This window comes from Nesoenas mayeri (genome assembly GCF_963082525.1).
Source record: "Nesoenas mayeri genome assembly, chromosome: 1".
Lineage (NCBI taxonomy): Eukaryota > Metazoa > Chordata > Aves > Columbiformes > Columbidae > Nesoenas > Nesoenas mayeri.
In genome coordinates, this window is record NC_137541.1 from 95,352,128 (window position 1) to 95,371,714 (window position 19,587).

The window sequence follows — 19,587 nt, forward strand, 5'->3', positions numbered from 1 at the left end:
ACTTATGTGTCTGCATTTTGTTGAAACAGAACATCAGTAATCACTTTATGTTCTTAAAGGCTATACATAATGAAGCTTTGATGAAACTTTCATGGATAATTACAGATGATAAGTGAAATAATTTGTAGACCTAATTTTTTTTTTTAGATAGTCGAGGTATGCTGTAGCATTTTGGTAGTTGATTGACATTTGGATAGCAGTGTAACTATTTGGAGCATTATGAAAGTAAAATTTTGTTGATAATAATAAATCAGCAGCTGTAACCAGGGTTTGTTACATATTTTGTATGAAATATGGCCCCATGGAAGCCAGGGAGAATTTTACCATTAACTTCAATAAAATCAGAGGTTGATCCTCCCATTATAAAGGACCTTTAACAGCCACTTATAATCTTGTCAAGAACTCTGTTTAAGTGAAACTAATCCCATAGGGCTTTTATTAAGACAGAATGATGGTGGAGGAGGGAAGCTTTTAAATGCTTCTGTTGGAAAGAACTGCAATTCGAGCAGTACTTGTGCTGTGACAGAAAAATCCTGGTTTGGAGACTGTCTCTAGCTCAGATAACTGTGCTGCAATGAGCACAGAAAGATCATTCTGGAGTGATTATATTAAAAGGATTAGGCAAAGACTGTTTAATAAACTCATGCCAAGGCCTCTGTTCTTTCAGTAAATGCAAAGTGGGAATAATTTTGTTATAATCACCTGTGTAAACTAGAATATGCAAAGGGTACCTAAACTTTAACACAATGTTGAAAGCCAAAGTGTGCAAATACCATCCTAGGTGATATTTGAAGGAGCAGACCCAGATATCTATTTCTTTGTGACTCCTGGAGCTATGATTGAATATATACTTTGTACTGTGCACCTAGGAGCAAATCTGTGTACAGTGACCTGTACTTCCAGCCCCCAGGGTGTAAGACATGGCTGCTGTGCTGCTTTTTTTCCTGTATGCGGTAGAAAGTCCAGTCTCTTTGAACCAGGAGTCAATTTAGTGACTGTTTTACAGCTTCTCATGCAGTAATGAAAAACAGCTACCGTTGGGCACAGAGTGCTCTGCAGAAATTCAGAGTGGTGACAGAAATCAGGTATCAGAAAACACAGCCAAGTTTTCTGTTGTGTTGCCCATTACAAGACACTTCACAAAGCCTCAGGTAATGCACATTTTGTAAGAGGTAGCTAGGAGAACGTTCACTGAGCATTTTAAATTTACATAAGAGGCTCAGCTACATACTTTTTAAGAACAGCATGTAACAAATAGGTATAGCCAGTTCATTTGTTGAAGACGGCCAGACTAGGAATGGCCCTAGGGTGGAGACATGGGAAAAGCAAAGAAGCATGCTGCTTCCACAGCTACCCTCTTGGTAACATGGACATAGGGATCCTTTCTTTGGAGGTTTGCAGATGATGATTATGTATATTAAAAAGTTGTTAAGCTACAGCCTTGGAAACAACATACCTGAACTGTTGGTAGGCAAAGAGACACAAGATGGAGTGCAGTAAAACATGCCAGCTTTCTTATGGCACATGGAGCAAGGTTTCTGAATTGATCAAGAAAATTAAATTTGTAATACTTAGTACATAAAATGTAATGATACCCTGGAAGGATGGCAGCCTTGCTTTAAAGTACCCATTAGAGTGATCTTTATGAGAAGAATGCAAGTTCTGGATGGGATGCTACTAGAACCAACTTGTTAAATTCATCTATGTAGCACTTCCAGTGACTGTGGCTTTGGTGTCCAAGGGCAGTCGCCACTACAGACAACTCTGTATTTTAGTGATTTTTATTTTACAAAAATGAAGTCCAAGAACAGTTTTGCTTCAGGGCAGGTATCTCAGGCCTCAGTCATTTCTTTTCTATATTGTAGACTTCCTGTCTGTTCTTACCAAATGACACATTATCTCTGTTCTGAACTGGATTTTTTTTTCTTTTGTTTTATATGTTATATTATCTTTACATTTTTTATTACTGTTTGCCGTTTGCCGCCTTCTCTCCCTGTTTCCTATCCCATCCTCATGATACAAGCTCTAGCCAACAACAGTATTGCATTTCTCTGTGCTTGTTTTGCCATTTCCAGCTATTGGTAAAGCTCCAGAATTTCTGTGCGTTGGCAGAGAGTGGAGCTGTTTCCCCCAATTTGTTGTCCACGTAGCTGGAGTGCCCCGGCAAGGCATCATTGTGTTGTATTGAATTGGACTGACTGAATGCTGTGCCATCTGTACATGGACAGATTGTTACCCTTTATGATCCCTTTGGATAGAAGTTCTTGTAGCAAGAACACTCATTTTGGTGTTCTAATATGAAGCGGTGAGTATATATAGCTGGGGAACATGGCTATGTCTGGCTGTTGTGATAGGAATGGGTACTTTTACATTCTGGTAGTAGAGTGTTGTGGATTTCTTTGCAGATTTTTGCCCCCCAGGCAGCAGTTTGGTGAGGAACCAGGCTGCCCTCCAGCAGAGCCCTGCGTCACCCCAGCACCGGGCAGTCTGTGAGGCTTTAAATATCTCTGGTCTGTTGCCTCTGAGGCAGAAGAGCAGCATAAAAAGAGGAAGCCATAAGGGTATTCATAATGTAAAATGAAATTTGCATCCTCGCTGTCCTGAGCAAACCATCTGTATTATGCAAATACCAAAATGGCCTAATCAAAACCAGGTTCTCACTCTGCTACGTGCTGCCTGAACCTAGAAAAGTAAGCTTTGGCTCTCTTGATATATTTGATGTCGATATAACTGATATTGCACTGCTCAGAAATTTACCTTAGACTTTTCTTTGTGTTCAGCTTGATCTGTCAGTCATACAGAACATCCATAGGATATGTCTATTTTTCTTTAAGAGTTTTTCCTTCCCTACCTATTCCCTATTCACTATAGCTCAGGAATTTCCATATAGTGGCAGGGCTGTCCAGGATAGAATTGTTTCCCCAGGATATACACTAGGGAAAATGACCTTGATGTGTTTTCCAGACAAATTCCTTGATGATCTTGATGTGTTTTCCAGGTAATTTACAATTGTACTGCCCCAATACCATGTGATTTCCATGAAAACCAACTCTAGAGCTGTATAAAGTCATACATGCATACATAGATGCAGATATGTATATAGGTAGATAATATATATCTATAGTTATAGATATATAGATATGTAACTGAATTTGTATGACTTTTTATATCAATTTAAATATTTTCTTTATATATTTTTTAAATTTATAAATATTTATTTTTATGTATTTAAATAGTTACATTTATATAGATAAAGTCAGTGCTTCTTTATGTCTGTAACCGTGCTATACTCAGGAGCCAAATTCCTAGTCCAGTTGCAGTATCTACAGAAAGCACATAAGAGTAAGGTGCATGGCAGAAGCTCCATCACAGGAGTTCCTGCACATACCAATAAGAACGAATGATCTTGCTGAAACAGCTTCCATAAATAAAATGAGTTCATGGTTCTCAGTGTTACTAGATAAAGCCTACAACATACACACACAGTGGTCCACCTGGCTTATCTCATGTTCATCTTAACAGGTGGTTGCTGTGATCTCAGCAGGAGTGAGGAGCCTTCAGGAAAAGCTTGCTTGTGTCAGCACTCATGTATTGCAGCAAAGGAAGTAAAGGGAAGCAAGTAAAGGCAAGCAAGTAAAGGAAAGGTGCTGAAAAGAAATGAATTTTTCTTTTTACTCTCCCACAGATTGACCATCTCTGCTGAATGTCCCATGCAGCTTGAAGATTTCCCCATGGATGCACACGCTTGCCCATTAAAATTTGGAAGCTGTAAGTTGTCATCTGAAATAAGAACTGGAAAAATCCATTGTTTTCTGGCTTTTCCTTTCAGCCATGTCTTGTGTGAATTGTTCACTCTCCTCCACCCTACCTCCCCTTTTAACGTTACTCATTAGCACCCCCAGTCTGCCACCCCTGCTGCTGCCTTGCTGCTCATTTTCCATGGATGTGCTTTAACTGGCACCACTGCTTTTCAGCTCATGCTTGCACACTCAGTGATAAATGGTGAGCTGATGGGTCATGTGTCTTATATATCCACATCAAGCATAACAGCTGCTATTAGATGCAGTAGTAGATGCCGGCAGCTAAGATGATAACTTGGTTTTCCATTTGTAGAATAATGGAGCTTTTGCTGGATAATATCAGGTTGATGTGCTGTTGTGGCATTTATGTGAATCAGGCTGCAGTGCAATATCTACATTGTAGATATTAAAAGAGATCTAGAATATTAAAAGACAAAATATCTTTCCATTTGGCTTTCATAAATCCGGTCTTGTATCTTGTTACATGATGTTGCATACACATGTATTTGTATATGTGCACACATTATTCTAAACTGTATGCTGAACAATGGTTTTTCCTCAATTCCAAGCCTCTAATCCACCACACTGCTGCCTTGCCAGAAGCTTACTTCAGAAATAACCTCAAGGGATCAGGTGGTTATATTTAAATACAAAGCTCTTAATTAAAGTACAGATGAGGCTACTACAGTAGACATTTTTTATTTTGGTAATCAAATCAGTGGTTCCAGGTGCAATCAGTGTCTCTAAAGACTTTTGAAAATTACCAGGCAAGGCATTTCTCTAGTCCCTGAAGTCACCTAACTTCAGCATTTTTCAAGTTTTTTCAGTCATATCAATTTAAAGGCACTAATCCTAGCAAGATTAAGCTTTGCCTTTATCATCTGTATCTGCCCTCGTTTAATACTGGCTATGCATTGTCTTCTAGTGATCATACTAAGAAGGAAAAACACTGTTTACAGTAATGATTACCAAATTAGCAAACTTAAGATTATTTCCCTTCCCTTTTCCAATCCAAATACACCCAGTTTCATCTGAATAGCCACCAGTATTTTACAAGGTCACTGGAGGTTCAAGTCTATCTATTTACTTCAGCAACATAATTTACAGCAAAGCCAATATAAATCTGAACGTACATATACCTTGACACTCAACTTAAAAAACTGTATGCAAATCATCCATTTCATTCCAAACTTAAAAATGGGAAAAATTCACACAGTAAAGTGTTGTTATTTGTATATATGCTTAAGCAAAAGCTACTAGAAAGAAGATTGAAAGGAAAAATAAGTTGTCCTTCCTGGTATTACATATTCTTTATTGTATTGATAGATAAAGTGTAAGTCACGCCTCTTTAACTCTAGTGCAGACTACAGAACTGAGTTGTTGGGTAGCTTTATGAAATCTTGCAATATATGGAGTATAAAACTAAAAGATACATACTTAAACAAGAAGCCTGATGCAGCGGGGATCTGAAGCTCAACCTTATATAGATGCTTCAATGCATTAGTAGACAAGGTGCAATAAGGTACAGGTTCTAACTCTCCATATAGTAAGACAAAAAAACCCAAAACCCAAACATACAAGTGCAGGAGATAACATTACTAGGTAAGCTACCAATGCTTAGATGGAGTACAGTCTTGAATAGCATTGAAAAAAACCCAACAGTCTGCCTGGACTGAATGCAGGGAAAAAACAACACTGAAAAGTCATATTTTAGGCATGTGAGGGCTGAATATGGTTTTAGTCTGTGCTCCTTGCCACACTCAGTATACAGTCCTAGAGTATACTTAATAAGCTACTACAAGTCACCTTTAAGTTCTTCCATAGTATATAGACATGGAGCCATTTGGCCTGTGCTAGTCCACACTAGTAGCCTCTGCAGTAAGCAAATATATAGAGACAAGCTATAGACAATCTTTCAGCCTTGAGAATATCTGTATTACTAATCCGATGTCTTTTTAGTAACTTATTGTGATTTAATATGCAGATGGTTGCACAAGTAGCAGCCAATAAGTCAGGGTTTATTGAATTACCCCAGATACATTTTAGGATAATACAATATTTATTCCTTATTTACAGCAATATAGGCTTGCATTAAGTCATCTTCATGCTGCAGCAAGACAAAGCCTACAGAGGTATATTATAGAAAAGCACATGCCCTTTCTGCCTTAGCTTTCCTCCCTGTCTTTCCCCAAAGGGTTTCTTTTTATTTGGTCTTCTTTCCAAGAAGGACTTTGAAAAGCCCCAAGCAATGCCATCAAAGTAAATGTTAAACACATTATCAATAGAGCTGGAAGGGTGGAGAAGAGACGAGTGCTAACTGGTCAGAGGGTGGAAAGAGCAGGGCAGCGACACAAAGCACCTGGTGCACAGGCGGATCAGCAGCAGAAGGGACGCCAAGAAGTGATCAGTGCCACATCAGAGGCAGGACCAGGTCATTATTTCGCTGGCTGCATAAATGTTCACTGCACTTGCTATAATACAGCAGCTAAAAGAGAAAAAGCTCTGAATTTCCTTCAGTATTAAAGAGAAGGAATGTTAATCTTGCTCACAGCAGCAGAGGTAAATGTTGATTCCTTGTGTCCTGTTTGACTGGTTTCTTGATATATTAGAATTGTGGGAGATTTTATGGGACTAAGCAGCATTATATGTAGCAACAGAATATTTTGTAGAAATAATTGAAGGCAAGTTTGGATATGGGAAAAGGGATGTTAAGTTACATGCACACACCACCAGCCTAGATACCTTCTGAGCAGTTAAAGTGCCAACTACAGAAGTAATACTTCTAAATCATAGAATCATAAAATAGTTTGCATTGGAAGGGATCTTCAAAGGTCATCTAGTCCCTGCAATGAGCAGGGACATCTTCAACTAGATCAGGTTGCTCAGAGCCCCGTCCAGCCTGGCCTGGAATGTCTCCAGGGATGGGGCATTGACCACCTCTCTGGGCAACCTGGGCCAGTGTTTCACCACCCTCAGTGTAAACAATTTCTTCCTCATGTATGGCCTGAATCTCCCCTCCTTTAGTTTAAAACTGTTACCCCTTGTCCTGTTGCAACAGGTCTGTCCTCATCTTTCTTATAGGCCCTTTCTAAATACTGAAAGGCTGCAGTAAGGTCTCCCTGGAGCCTTCTCTTCTCCAGGTGGAACAACCCCAACTCTCTCAGCCTTTCCTCATGCCTTGTGGCCTGTCATGAAAAGTTATGCTGTCTAGAGGCCAGAAGTTCCAGTACTGCTTCTAATGAACTGGACAGAGCAGTTTTAGTTGTCCTCCTCTTGAGTACAACACTCCAGTGCTCAGAGATGGCAAGATCGGTTGGGTCTGCTCCAGGAGGTGTGAGTACATTGGCACTGTCCCTTGTCCCTTGTCCCTTGTATCCCTGCTAGTAATAAGGTCACCTACAGAAACCATCCCACAGAAGTCTCATTTAGAGGTACAAGAGAACGGGGGACACTTCATGAACGCAGGCTCTTGGGTCTCTGCAAACGGGGTTCACTCCCTTCAAACCAGAGATGCTCAGTGGGGATGGCTGTGGCAGTCTGTTCATTACCTCACAGTAGCATGGGAAGGATGCTGGTTTCTTCCATGGCTGAGTTTAAAATAAACTTTCCATTGCAAATCTAGTGCTGACCTGTACTCTAAATAAATTTGCTGGTTGAACAGGATCTGATGAAATTTCCTGATGCCAGCCACAGTTTTTCTAGCAGCGTCTTAGCCTAAGAAATTCCTCCTAACCCCCATGCTATTTCTGGTGTAGGGAGGAGGAATTAGATAAGACAGCAAGGACATTAAAGCTAGGAAGCTTTAATGTTTCACCTCTTCCACTGATAGGCCTTAAGAGTACGTTAAAAGTATTGTTTAGTACAGTTTCCAAACACCCATGTGTCACTGGGTAGGTAAGCGTCATTATCTCTAGGGCAGCCGAGGCAGAGAAGTTAATTGACTTTCCGTAAGGTCACACAGCAAATCAATGTCAGAAAAAGGATTAGACTCAACTTCTTTGGTTGGAGAGACAGATGTCTAATCCACTAGACGATGAAGGCCTCTGCCCGGGCAACTGACTTAACTCCTAAATCTTATTTTACTCATGCGTTAATTATATCAGTTTTACCTAGCTCACGGGGTTGCCTTGAAGATGAATTAGTTAATTGCTATTAGAGAACGTTAGCCAGTGCTTTGACAATGTCAAATGCTGTAAGGTGGAGTCTATTTATGGCAATTGTCTCTTGAAGGCACAGTGTCTGAGTACATGTAGTTATCAGATCTTGTATTGTGGAACAGATAAATGCATGAGTGTGCTGCCCACTAGTCACTCAGCTGCAAAAAAACCCTACTATTTTTAGAGTAAGTAGAGAGTCTAATGAATATTCTGAAAATAATGAGATCCCCTAGCTCATGAGCAGGGGAAAAACAGGCATGGTGTTTATTCCTGATGAATTTCATTTGGCCACATAGATGGAAATGATTGATTGCTGTAGATCAAAAAGGGAATTTTCTGACTGTTTGTGAGAAAACAGCTCTAGGTAGAATTTGTAGTGTGTGAAGAAAGTAGTCAACACAGTTATGTACATCTTGCTTTTTAACAGCTCAAACTGAGTCATGGTGTCTGCTGTAGTCTTCAATAAAGGAAAGTGCACAGGGTATTTCTGTAGTAGGAGATGGGCCCAAATCATTTTCCTCTAAAAAGGCTGGTGAACCCAGAGGAATGAGAAGACCAATAACTTCACCAGTGTCCCAAGATTTTATTGAAACACTTAACATTAAGGCACTAACTGTTTACCAACTATCCATGTGTCTACAGCTGTTTAGAAATTTCTCTAAAAACAAATTTTAAGAAAATTCTCCTGATGGTGAAGTTGCTCTATAATGCTGACAATTAACTGAGATAGAACTGAGGTGAAGACACCTACAGAGGGTTTCTTGATTACATTCTTCCCCCAATTAGCACCCGTGAAGCTGCAGGAGAACTGCAGGTGGGGAGGGCAAACTTCAAAACAGAGTCACTCCAAACAGGCTCTAATTCTGCTTTAGTAAAATGTGATAAAGACTGTATTCAGCCTCTCAAAACCTGTGCATAAAAGTCTTGTAAAAAAATATAATTAAATGAATGAATAAATATATAACAACATGTTAATTTTAGGAAACTTTGAAAAGGGGAAATGGCTCTTTGGTAGGTTTTCCTGGGTTGCTCCCAAGGAGAGCTGGGATTGTGGTCTCACGTGCAGAGGCAGAGTTTTTCTGTGATTTGTCTCTATCAGCTGGCCAGAAGAGGCTCCTGAGTTGATTCCTGACAGCAGAGACAGGCAGCACAGCTTGTTGACTCTACTGGAAAGTGTTAGTGCCTTCTTGATGAAAGGGCACATGGGAGAGAGCCGGGGAGGTTCTTGGTGAAATGCTGAGTGGCTGAGTTCAAGACTGAGTTGTGATTTTGCAGTTTAAGGCAAAAGCCAGTTAATATAAAGATTATAAGTTTGCCCTTTATGCAGTGTATAGAAGCTTTCCTTGAAGCCAAGGGAGGGATGCTGCTCGCTCATGTAATGCCTTCTCTTACGTTTTCCTGAGGTTTATCAGTGCTTGCTTAGACACCTCTGTTGCAATGAATATCCGAATGACTAAAATGATGTCAAGCTAGGTGAATACTAAAATGCAATGTTTCTAAGGCGTTTGATATATTTCTCTGTTCACTCCTTCTGCTCCATGTTTGCACCAGTTTCCAACCACCACTTGCTTGGAATTCTTCTGCCCTAATTTTTAGCTGTTTAGAAGCTAGGTCTGAAAGACATGCTTGTGGCAGCATCAGACAAGCAGTCTAGACAGCTAGTTTGGACCAGGGGTGTAATTTTACTAAAATTTAGCTATTACAGTAAAGCATAGGCATCTAGCCTGAACTCATTTTCCATAAAACCCTTAGAATGAGTGGAGAAGGTAGAAACCACATGTCTGTATTGCTGTTATTTGCCTCTAGTTTCCTTGAAATCATGGCCACATGACTAGTCATGGGGCTGGGTTGTTTAAAAAATTAAATATTTTAGTTCAGCTGCCCTTAATACACAGACTCCTGACTGAAACATACAAAATCATAGGGATTCACTAGATCCATGAGGCTCCCCTAGACTCCTCCAGATCTGCTGTGGCTCTTACCTATTCTGGAATGTGGAAATGATCTGCTGCAGAATAGGAAGGGTGGTTTGGCCCATATCAAAAGCCTTACATTGACAGTGACCCCTTGGAGAATGAACAGGATGGATCTGTGACAATTTTAGATAGACAAATATGTCACAGTTAGTTTTCTAGACTACTCCCTTTATGGCCACAGAAAGGAAATAAGTACTTCTGTAGTATTGTTCATTAGAGCTCTTTTCGATAACTGCCTAAGAATGAGATGAATCATGTTTTAGAAGTTCCTGGTTTTCCGCAGTACTAGCTCAGATGTAGATAATTATATTGTACACTGGTCAGAGTAAGTTAGAAGTTAATTTTTTCTCTACATTGCTAGCTCAGAAATACATACTTCTGTTGTACTTTGTTCAGAAGAAACATTCACTGTTGTAGATTAGTTAGGTGTTACTTATGTTGGTGGTGAGCTTTTCTGTCTCTCCTAGGTACTATTTTAACTATTCCTGCTGAAAGTTCCAGTTTTCAAAGGATCTTAATAACAGTCAGCAGGGCTCTTCAGTATAGAGACAACTTTACCATTTTTTAAAGAATCTGGTGTGAGCTGTGTACATAGCCTGTACTAATTTCAGATACGCATCTATAGCAATGTGGACACCTCTTTAGTCCAGTATTTTGAGCACTTAGTGCTTCCAGCAGCTTCATCCTTGCACTGAGTCGCAGAGTCATTGTGGAGCAACACAGCCTGGAGCTCCCAAAGGGCAGGAGATTCAGCAAGCGTGGTGCATAAAAGAAAATACTGTAATATTCAAGTATTTCAGAGATCTAAGAAGCTTTCTTAACAGGAATCTACTTAGAAATTAAAATATAGTGTTCTGAGTCTGGACTGCATAGTGTGGGTTTCTGCAGCAGCTACTGTTTTGGGGCCCTGGTTTGCATCGGAACTTGCAAATGAATACAACCCTAATTTTTCACTTGTCTGTTAGGTTTCCCACAGGAGTGATGTCTTGTAGTGTGACAAAAGGGACAAGGGTCTTCTCTAAAAGCTCCCTAAAATTATCGGTCAGCTTTTCTTCACCCTTACCATGATACACATTCAGGGAATTTCCAAAACAGGCTGGAGAAAGTGTGCTAGTATCCTCTTGAAGCACTTGCAGTCACAGTCGTTAATTAACTTCTCAAAGACTTTGTTACATATACATGGTTACTGTTTGCACTGAGATAATTGTAAAAATATATTAAAAATGCGGTGTTTGCTGCTGTCCAGTCCTTTGGGTGCATGATTGTGCTTCCCTGTGAAACACTGCCCAGCTCTGGGCCAGTTGCTTCTTACTTCTGGCCACCCCCTGTTCAGAAGCCAGTGAGATTTTCCCCTGTAGGTTCACAATAGAGCAAAAAAGGGAAGTCGAGAAGAACAATTGCTCACACAGGGCATTTGCCACATGATCCAAAAAAGCTGTTGCCTTCCCCATCTGTCTTGCAGCCAGTGCTAGCCCCAGGCTGCAAACTCTGCCGATGTGCAGCAGCTGAGGGCTCCGCTCCCTACCAGCCTGGAGCAGCTGCCACACAGGCAGGATCGCTTTTAATGAAACCCCTTTTTGTACCAGTAAGAAATGCTTCCTGGAGGCACCGGTAGCAGCTTTTGTAGCAGCTGCAGAGAGACCCTCGAGGGGCCGCGGTTGAAAGTCTGCCCACCACCTGCCCAGGGAGCAGCCTCCTATTCGGAAGGTCGCCCATATACATCGGGCTTTTCAGGGGGACAAAGCTCTACTGGTGGTGCTTTCAAGCTCCAGGAAACAAAAGTTCAGGCAGAGGAAGGAGTTGGTGTGAAGATACTCAGCAGTGGTTTTTTTTTTAAATCTTGCCTCAAAGAGGTCTAGACACAATGGTTGCAGAGCATTGTGGAGGTCCAGGTTGCTTTGCTGATGGTACAAATATCAGCATGTGTCTCCCACTCTGGAGATTTCATCCTCAATTTAGAGGCTGTGAAACTGCCTGATTACAGGAAAACAGTGATTTCAGTTTGAGTTGTCAGCAATAGAAAATAACATGCAGAGACACTGTGCTTAATGTGCTTAAGCTTTCAAATGATGCTTGAGTGCAAACCTGCAAAAGCATTTCTGGGTCCATGATGCCCCAAACGGCACAGCAAGGGCTTACGGTTGCCAGCCATGGATCATAGGTTTATGCCACCAGTAAATGGGATATTATTTGTAAATGAGACAAATGGGTAAATACTGCTCCACTGCTTTACAAGCCAGATTTTTAATGGCTGTTATTTTCTAAGGTGGTTGCTTTCATGGCTTATAAACATTTCTGAAATCATTCTTGTGATGCTGGTGTGAGGTTGGTAGGTCTCTGCTGCCTGCATTTTGCAAGTGAGCATAAAGGAGGCAAAGAGCAATTACAGTCTCTTCTGAGCTAAGATAGAGTGGTTCATTACCTGATTTTATTGCTTCTGTCGTTATGAGTCCCTAGGTTCAATTAGAGCCTCCCAGTGCTACTGCAGTAGATTAATGACAAAATGACTTGCCTGGGGTGGTGTGGGGTTTTTTTTTGGGTTGGGGGGCTGACGGGGAAAGACTGCAAGACATTGCTGAAACTTACATCTCAGTTTCCAGTCTGGCAGTTCCTTCATGACACCTCAGTCTCTGGTGGGTCCTCCCTCTACATTGCTGGGTACCAGATTAGCCTCCTTGCCTACATAAAGAGCCAAGTTAGCCTGAACTGTGATCTAACACTGCTGCAGTTCCAGCTCAGCAAGCTTCATCAAAGGAAATAGTTACTTCCTGTTGTCTACCATGAAGAAACGTAAAGGAAGGAGGAGCAGGAAGAAGGAAAGCCTGAAGAGCCTTGTGTTTTTTCCCCATCATATCCACTGAAAGCCTCCTCGTGGCCAGCCTGTGCTAGCACCTAGATGTTTTGCTGAAAGCATCCCAGAGGTAAATCTGTCAGCAAAGCTGGGATTCCTCCCTCCTAAATTTATATTTCTGCATAGTAAATATATATAGCTGAGCTGATCACTCTCACCCTCTTATAGTCAGGGGAGAGAAGCAGATATTTTTAGTCTCAGGTTAATCTCCTCCTAAAGCAGATGACTAAAATAGGTCAGCCGATGGCTGTAGATAAGGAGAGGTTTTACTTGCACACAGGGAAGATGAGGCCGTGTGCACCTGTGAGCCTGGATCTCCATGACTGAAAGGGGCTGGTTCCCGAAGAGGGGACATGTGTCTGAGTGCTGTGGCAGACAGCAGGCGAAATGGTGGTGCCTCTGGTCAGCAATGAATCACCTCAGACTGGCTCCCTGTATCCATTGCTGAGGTTGGGCAGTTTGAACCAGTGGCCTCAGGAGGTTTTGTGCCCCTCTCTCAAATATGGGGCTGCACTGCGTCCCACGGCAGGAGTCTAATCTGGTGTAGAGAATAAGTTCTAGTGGTCACAATCTCAAAGCACTATGAAAGTGTTTGAATAATAATATTTCAGCCTACTATCTCCACATACCTATTGGATCTGGAACACCTCTCCTGTGAGGACAAGCTGAGAGAGATAGGATTCAGCCTGGAGAAGTCTCTGGGGAGAACTTATTGTAGCCTTTCATTACTTAAAAGGGGCCTGTAAGAAAGATGGGGACATGCTTGTTGCAATAGCACAAGGAGTAATGGTTTTAAACTATAAGAGTGGAGATTCAGGCTAGACATAAGGAAGAAATTTTTTTACAATGAGGGTGATGAAACACTGGCCCAGGTTGTCCAGAAAGCTAGCAGATGCCCCATCCCTGGAGACATTCCAGGCCAGGCTGTATGGGGCTCTGAGCAACCTGATCTAGTTGAAGATGTCCCTGCTCATTGCATGGGATTGGACTGGATGAGCTTTGAAGGTCTCTTCAAACCCACACCATTCTATGATTCCATGATTCTACATTTGCACAGTATTATTAATGCAGCAGTACTTCTGAGATTTGTAAATTTCTTCATTAAGGGACTGGTTTCAGAAACAAAGGTACACATTTAGTTCTGCAAGTAGTCCAAATCTCTTCTGGCTGGTTTCAGGTCATACTGATATATAAGTGACGATGCTTTGAATGGTAGCTCAACAGATAGGCTGGCTATGATGGGTGAGTTCCTGGTGCCACTCAAGAGGGTGGGAAGAACATCTATTGATTACGGTGAGGTGGCCAAAAATACTGCGTTAGTGAAGGCTGAAGGCAGCCTTCACAACAAGATCAAATGGAGTATTTTCTAAAATCCACACTGCATTTCTCAAAAGAAACTCCAGTGATACTCCTGCAGAGCTGTTTGCATTAGCTTTGTTGATATTAAGCGGCAGCTTGCAAAATGAGTGGACCACTGCAATCAAGACTGCTTAGAGAGTAAGATACTATGCAAAGTGGGTAATGGTGTCAGTCACACTTTGGAGGATACTTTTGTTTGCCTTGCAAAAAAAGTAAATTAAATCTCTAACATCTTCATGACCATGCTGTTTTTTCTAATGAAGCAGTTAATATAGCTGCCTAATATTGTGATTGCAAATTCAAAGTTCATTAAATGTTAGCACAGAGCTCAAACTGGCCGACTGATTTGGACTTACTGTATGCCTGGACTACAAAGACCAACATAGGGTCAGGAAGGTTCCAGGGTATTTCAAATTTTTAAATGTCACCCCATCACATCCTACTGCTCTGTTGCTCTAGTCCTCTTGCAGTGGATATTCTTACTGGCCATAAGAGAAAAAAGTCAAGCATCCAAGGCTGGAATACTAGGTTTTGATGTGTTCCATATGAAAAGCAGTTGTGTAGCCACCATTAAATGTAGTGTAAGGTGAATTCTCAGATCAGTTCTAGATTGAGACAGCTACCACTAAATCTGAAAATAAAGCAAGAAGCAGTATTATAAATGCTGATTCCAATGATAGGAAGAAATGAGAAGAGGTGAAAGAAAGAAAATGACACCTGCTCCCTAACGTCAGCTCCCAGATGAGAGCAGAGACTTTGGGAAGGTGACCTTGGAGCATCTTGGTGTGTAATGGCTCTGCAGCAAACTCCTTTCAGTCAGCTCATGGCAGGCATCCCACAACGGTGGGTGGCACTGTTTAGTTGTCTACACCCGTGTGTCTTGTTGCTGTTTGAGGTGCCCTGGGCTGGCCTGTGGAAAAACGTTTTTTTGCTGTGTTGTTTTGTTTTGTTTTTCTCTTTTTCTGAGTGAAGCCTGAGAACCTGCTATCCCAGGACACACAACTCAATTCAGTGTTCCATGCCTGGTTTTTAATCCAGGTGCCTATATAGTCAGATTTCACAGCAAGGGGTCAGTCCGAGCTCGGCAGTCCCAGTGCTTGGGGAATAGATGCACTGCTCTGATTTCTCCCCTGTGGCCACTTGGGCAAGCAGGATGGGGCAGGGAAGAGATGAGGCTGTCACCAGTGATACTGCTTGCATGGTGGCAAATATGCACACCTCTTTAAGGGGCATCGCTCCAATTGCTATGCTCTCTCCACAGTCATCCTGGAGAGACGTTCTGTATTGCTCTGCACAGCTCCTAACTCAAGGCTCTTCTTAAACGGTGCAATAGTGTCCTATGAAGGAACTGTGTCCAAGTGAATTATCAGGACAATTGTTCATTAGTATTCATGTTATATTCATCATTGGTATGACTGTGATTTAGTGTACCAGCTTGTAAATAGTCAATTTATTGTATTAAAGCAGTCAGCAGCCTTGCCTATGCTAGTAATGAGTCACACCTCCAAAATCACAGTTGCTTTCAGACAAAATCATAAGGTTGCTGTTGATTTTTTTTTTCCTTTATATTTTTGAGCTTTCAGTTGGGTCACATTTAGAGTTTTCCCCCACGAACTGGAACTGCTAAAATCAAGCAGGACCTTCCCCTTGTCGCTTGCCTTAAAAAGGTGAAGAAAATGGCTTTCACAAAACTGTGTGTCTCAAAATGGATTTCACAGGCATCTTCAGTTCTGTATGTCTCACCACCTTGTGGGTACAGTCTGTGCTTCCATTTCACTTCCAAGCCATAGACACTTCTGTCACATTCCTATTCCCACCTTTTCCTGAGGTGACTTGTAAGTTACGTTCAGAAGCAGAGTCATTTTGACCTAACTTAAGGCTTTATTTTTTTAGTGATGATCAGTATAGTATATTAGTGTTGCTTAGTAATGAAGTCTCTCGAGACCTGTCTGGCACATTTTTCAGAACATCCTAGTCCATTCCCTGCAGAAACTGACAGCAAGATCAAATGAAACTGTGTATCGGGAAAAGATATAAAATACCGCGTATGTTACCAAATTATATTTATATTGTAACTTCAGGAACGACAGAAATGATCATTTTAGTAATGCTGAACTTCATACCACCCGTTGAGATTGGTGTCCTATTAACTTTTGTCATCAGTTTTCATACAAGAATTGTTTCAAGTCCGTGAATAATCTCCTCCTTGTATGTCATCCGTTGTCCCACCTACATGATACTGTGCCATTCTAAAAAAGTTCCATTCTGAGCATTTCATTTCTACTCACATCTGGAGCACTCTGCCCCATTCTGGGCTCCCCAGTTCAAGAGAAGTACAGATTTGTGGAGCAAGTGTAGCACAGGGCCAAAAAGATTGTTTAGGGATGGGAGCATCACTCCTATCTGAAGAGACTGAGAGAGCTGGAACTGTTCAGCCTGGAGAAGAGAAAGCTCAGGGTACCAAATCCATCTGTATAAATACATGATGAGATGCAATGAAGAAGAGGCAGCCAGGCTTTACTTGGTGGTGCCCACTGTCAGGACAAAGGACAGTGGGCACAAATTAAAAAACATGGAATTCCAGCTGAACACAAAAACCCATGTTTTTACTGTGGAGTTGACTGAGCCCTGGAACAGGTTGGCCAGAGAGGTTTGTGAAGTCTCCATCCATGGAGATGTTCAGAACCTGACTGGGCATAGTCCTGGAAAACCTGCATTCGGTCTCCCTGCTTGAGCAGGAGGTAGGACTAGATAATTTCCAGAGGTGCCTTCCAGCCCCAACCATTTCGTGATTTTGTGTGATCTGAATTTATAATCTGTGTATTTACATACATTACGCTTCTTGTCCATGGCACATATTTAAAATCATGCATGCTGTTTATCCATATGCTTTAAGCTCATGCCAGTTTAAATGATCAGTCTTTGTTCTGGTGATTTCAGGTCCCTAAAATAATTTCCATAACCCACAAATTCTCCCAAGAACAGCAGAATTCATCACTCTATGGCAAAGGTTCATTTTATGCTCTTAATCATTTAATATCTGAATACATTTTTCTTAATATTTAAATTGCTATTTTACTTTAATAACTTACTGTTATAAAAGTTATTTCCCCTAGAGCCAGTCCATGCATATTTAGCACTGTCTTGTTATTTTTATATTTAAAATTACATTTTTACTAGATCTCTTTTTCATTAGTTCTTCCTATAGAGTGGTCTCATTTGTACATCAATTTGTTCTTATCAACTCAATTTAGTGGGAAATTCCAATTAAAGAGCTCAAATCTGACCTCAGTTGCGTAGGCGCAACCACTGACAGGTGTTTTATAACAAGTTAAAAAGTATCTGTGCATAAACCAGAAGAAACCCAGCCTGACTCTTAAAATTCCAGCTGGCACATTATGGCTTAGTAGCAGCGCTGTTTTACTGCCTGCAGAAGTCTTGGAGAGGTTGGAATCTGGATCTCTGCTGAGTTGTCTAACAGCCTCTAAGTGAGTCAGATACATTAATGGATAGATAAGATAGAAAGACAGATATTTATATGCGTATTCAGAATGTAATTAGAGCTTCTAAAAAAGCTGTCCGTTTGTGCGCATCTTTCACAATCAACAGGCTTTGATGGAGAAGAGCAGTACTCCCAAGATCTGGCAGCCTGATGATCCTGTGGCATGTACTAAATATAGTGACGATAACAGCTATGTAACTGCACAATCGTAATGAATAACACAGAAAACAAGTCAAAAAGCATCTTTGTACAGTATCTCTCTAAGTTAATTCAGCCTCCAACTAGCGTAATTCTGAAAGAAAAGTTCTGGCCAGGGTATGTGGATAAAAGGTTTGTTTAATTGTGGAATGCAACTCAAGTATGCAGGGCGGGCACCCATGCACACAGATCCCACATTTCACGGATTGCCTTCATTTCATTATCCAGGAACCGCTTTTATGGCTTCCTGTGAGGTCTGTCAAAGGGTTGAGGGTGGTGTTTTGGAGAGGATTCTTTTTGCCTAGATTATTTCCTGCCTTGCAGATATGAAAACTTACTGGCAGACATCAGTGTTGATTTTTTAATTTTTGTTATGGGTTATAGCTTCAAAAAGTCAGTCCTAAAAATACTTTTGGGTCCTGTGAACTCAACATTTGGACTCAGACATCCACATTCAGGTTTATTAAGGAACCAAGAAGTATTGGGTTTTGTTTGTTTGTTTGTTGTTGGGGTTGGGTTTGTTTTCATTTTTGTTTGTTTTTGTTGTTGTTTGTTTGTTTGTTTTTTCTTGAGTTTATTGCAATAATGTGGAGGAGAAAGAGAGGGGGAGGGAGAGTGTCTGTCAGCAGCCACAGGTGCCACTGCTGCCCTGTGGTGGGGCAGTGTCAGGAGAAGGCTCCTTGCTTGTGGGCTGCCTGATGAACGTGTGGGAGAATGCTGCGATGCTCATACTATTTCATTCATAAGTGAGAACAGGGAAAACTGGGCGCCCCTCAGTGCCAGAAGGAATAGTGGGGATCCCCCAGGTCTCACCAACTGGCTGCTCTGCTTTGTCAGACTTTGTCTTAATGTGTTTCCTCCATTTGGCTGCAGTCGGGCCCCTGCCCTCCGTTCACTGGTGTAAGAAAGACCATGTCACATTTCCAGACGTATGATGGCAGGAAGAGGGTGTGAGGAGTGCAAGGGACATCTTTACCAGTTTTATATTGTGTGGTGTGCGTTGGATGTTAAGATGTAGAAAAATGGATCTGCTCATCAATAAACAGATATGAGAAGAAATTACTTATTTCATCATCCTGGTAGATGATAAGCCTGCAGCCATTTATCAAATGTCCACTAAAAATAAATGTCTGTTGTCATTTTCTCTCTTTTAATAAAATTACACCTCTCTGTAATTTTAGCTGTTTATCTGAACTGCTACTTTTTTTTTTTTTCTTTTTGAAAGAGTGAGCTTAGAAGAGAAAATAATTTAACGAGGCTTCCCCCTTTCTTTGGCAAGCCAACAAAATGATTGTAAAGAACACCAGATTAATTATTTGGATTCATAAAAACAGAAGAAGCCTACTTTCTTAAAGTAGAATAAACACCAAACAGTCTCACTTGGATTTTCAGTGGCTTTGAATTTGAGTTCGCCTTCACAGCAACATCAGCAGCATTCTCCCAGCTTGATAACTCAAAACCTCTGCTATGTTTTTCTATCACTCTTTGGGACACTCCTTGTCTCTCCTATGCATATCAAGTAGAATAGGTGAGGGCTTTATTCCCTAATCAGCAGTAAACCTCTCTTATAACTAGAAAGGATGAGCTGAAGTTCTTCAGTCCTTCAGCAAGCCTGGCTGGTAGGCAGCCTACTGGAAGCTTTGCTTAAGTGGAGGAAGGTTTTTACACAATTTGGTATGACAGTGAATAATACCATCTCTCCATTATCACATGCTCTATCCCGATAGCAAAATGACATTATTCT

At 41.1% G+C, this 19,587-nt stretch overlaps 2 protein-coding genes across 2 annotated transcripts in view; one reads left to right on the forward strand and one right to left on the reverse strand.

Annotated features, from left to right (window-relative positions):
- GABRB3 (gamma-aminobutyric acid type A receptor subunit beta3) overlaps window positions 1-19,587 on the reverse strand; it is a gene marked incomplete at both ends in the record, with an annotated part of 196,096 nt that overhangs the window by 171,117 nt on the left and 5,392 nt on the right. The gene's annotated exons all lie outside the window — the stretch shown is intronic.
- GABRA5 (gamma-aminobutyric acid type A receptor subunit alpha5) overlaps window positions 1-19,587 on the forward strand; it is a gene marked incomplete at both ends in the record, with an annotated part of 55,805 nt that overhangs the window by 23,820 nt on the left and 12,398 nt on the right. The window contains one exon of the mRNA XM_080363487.1: window positions 3,686-3,768. Within this exon, the coding sequence (XP_080219613.1) occupies window positions 3,686-3,768 (83 nt within the window). The remainder of the gene's footprint in view (window positions 1-3,685; window positions 3,769-19,587) is intronic.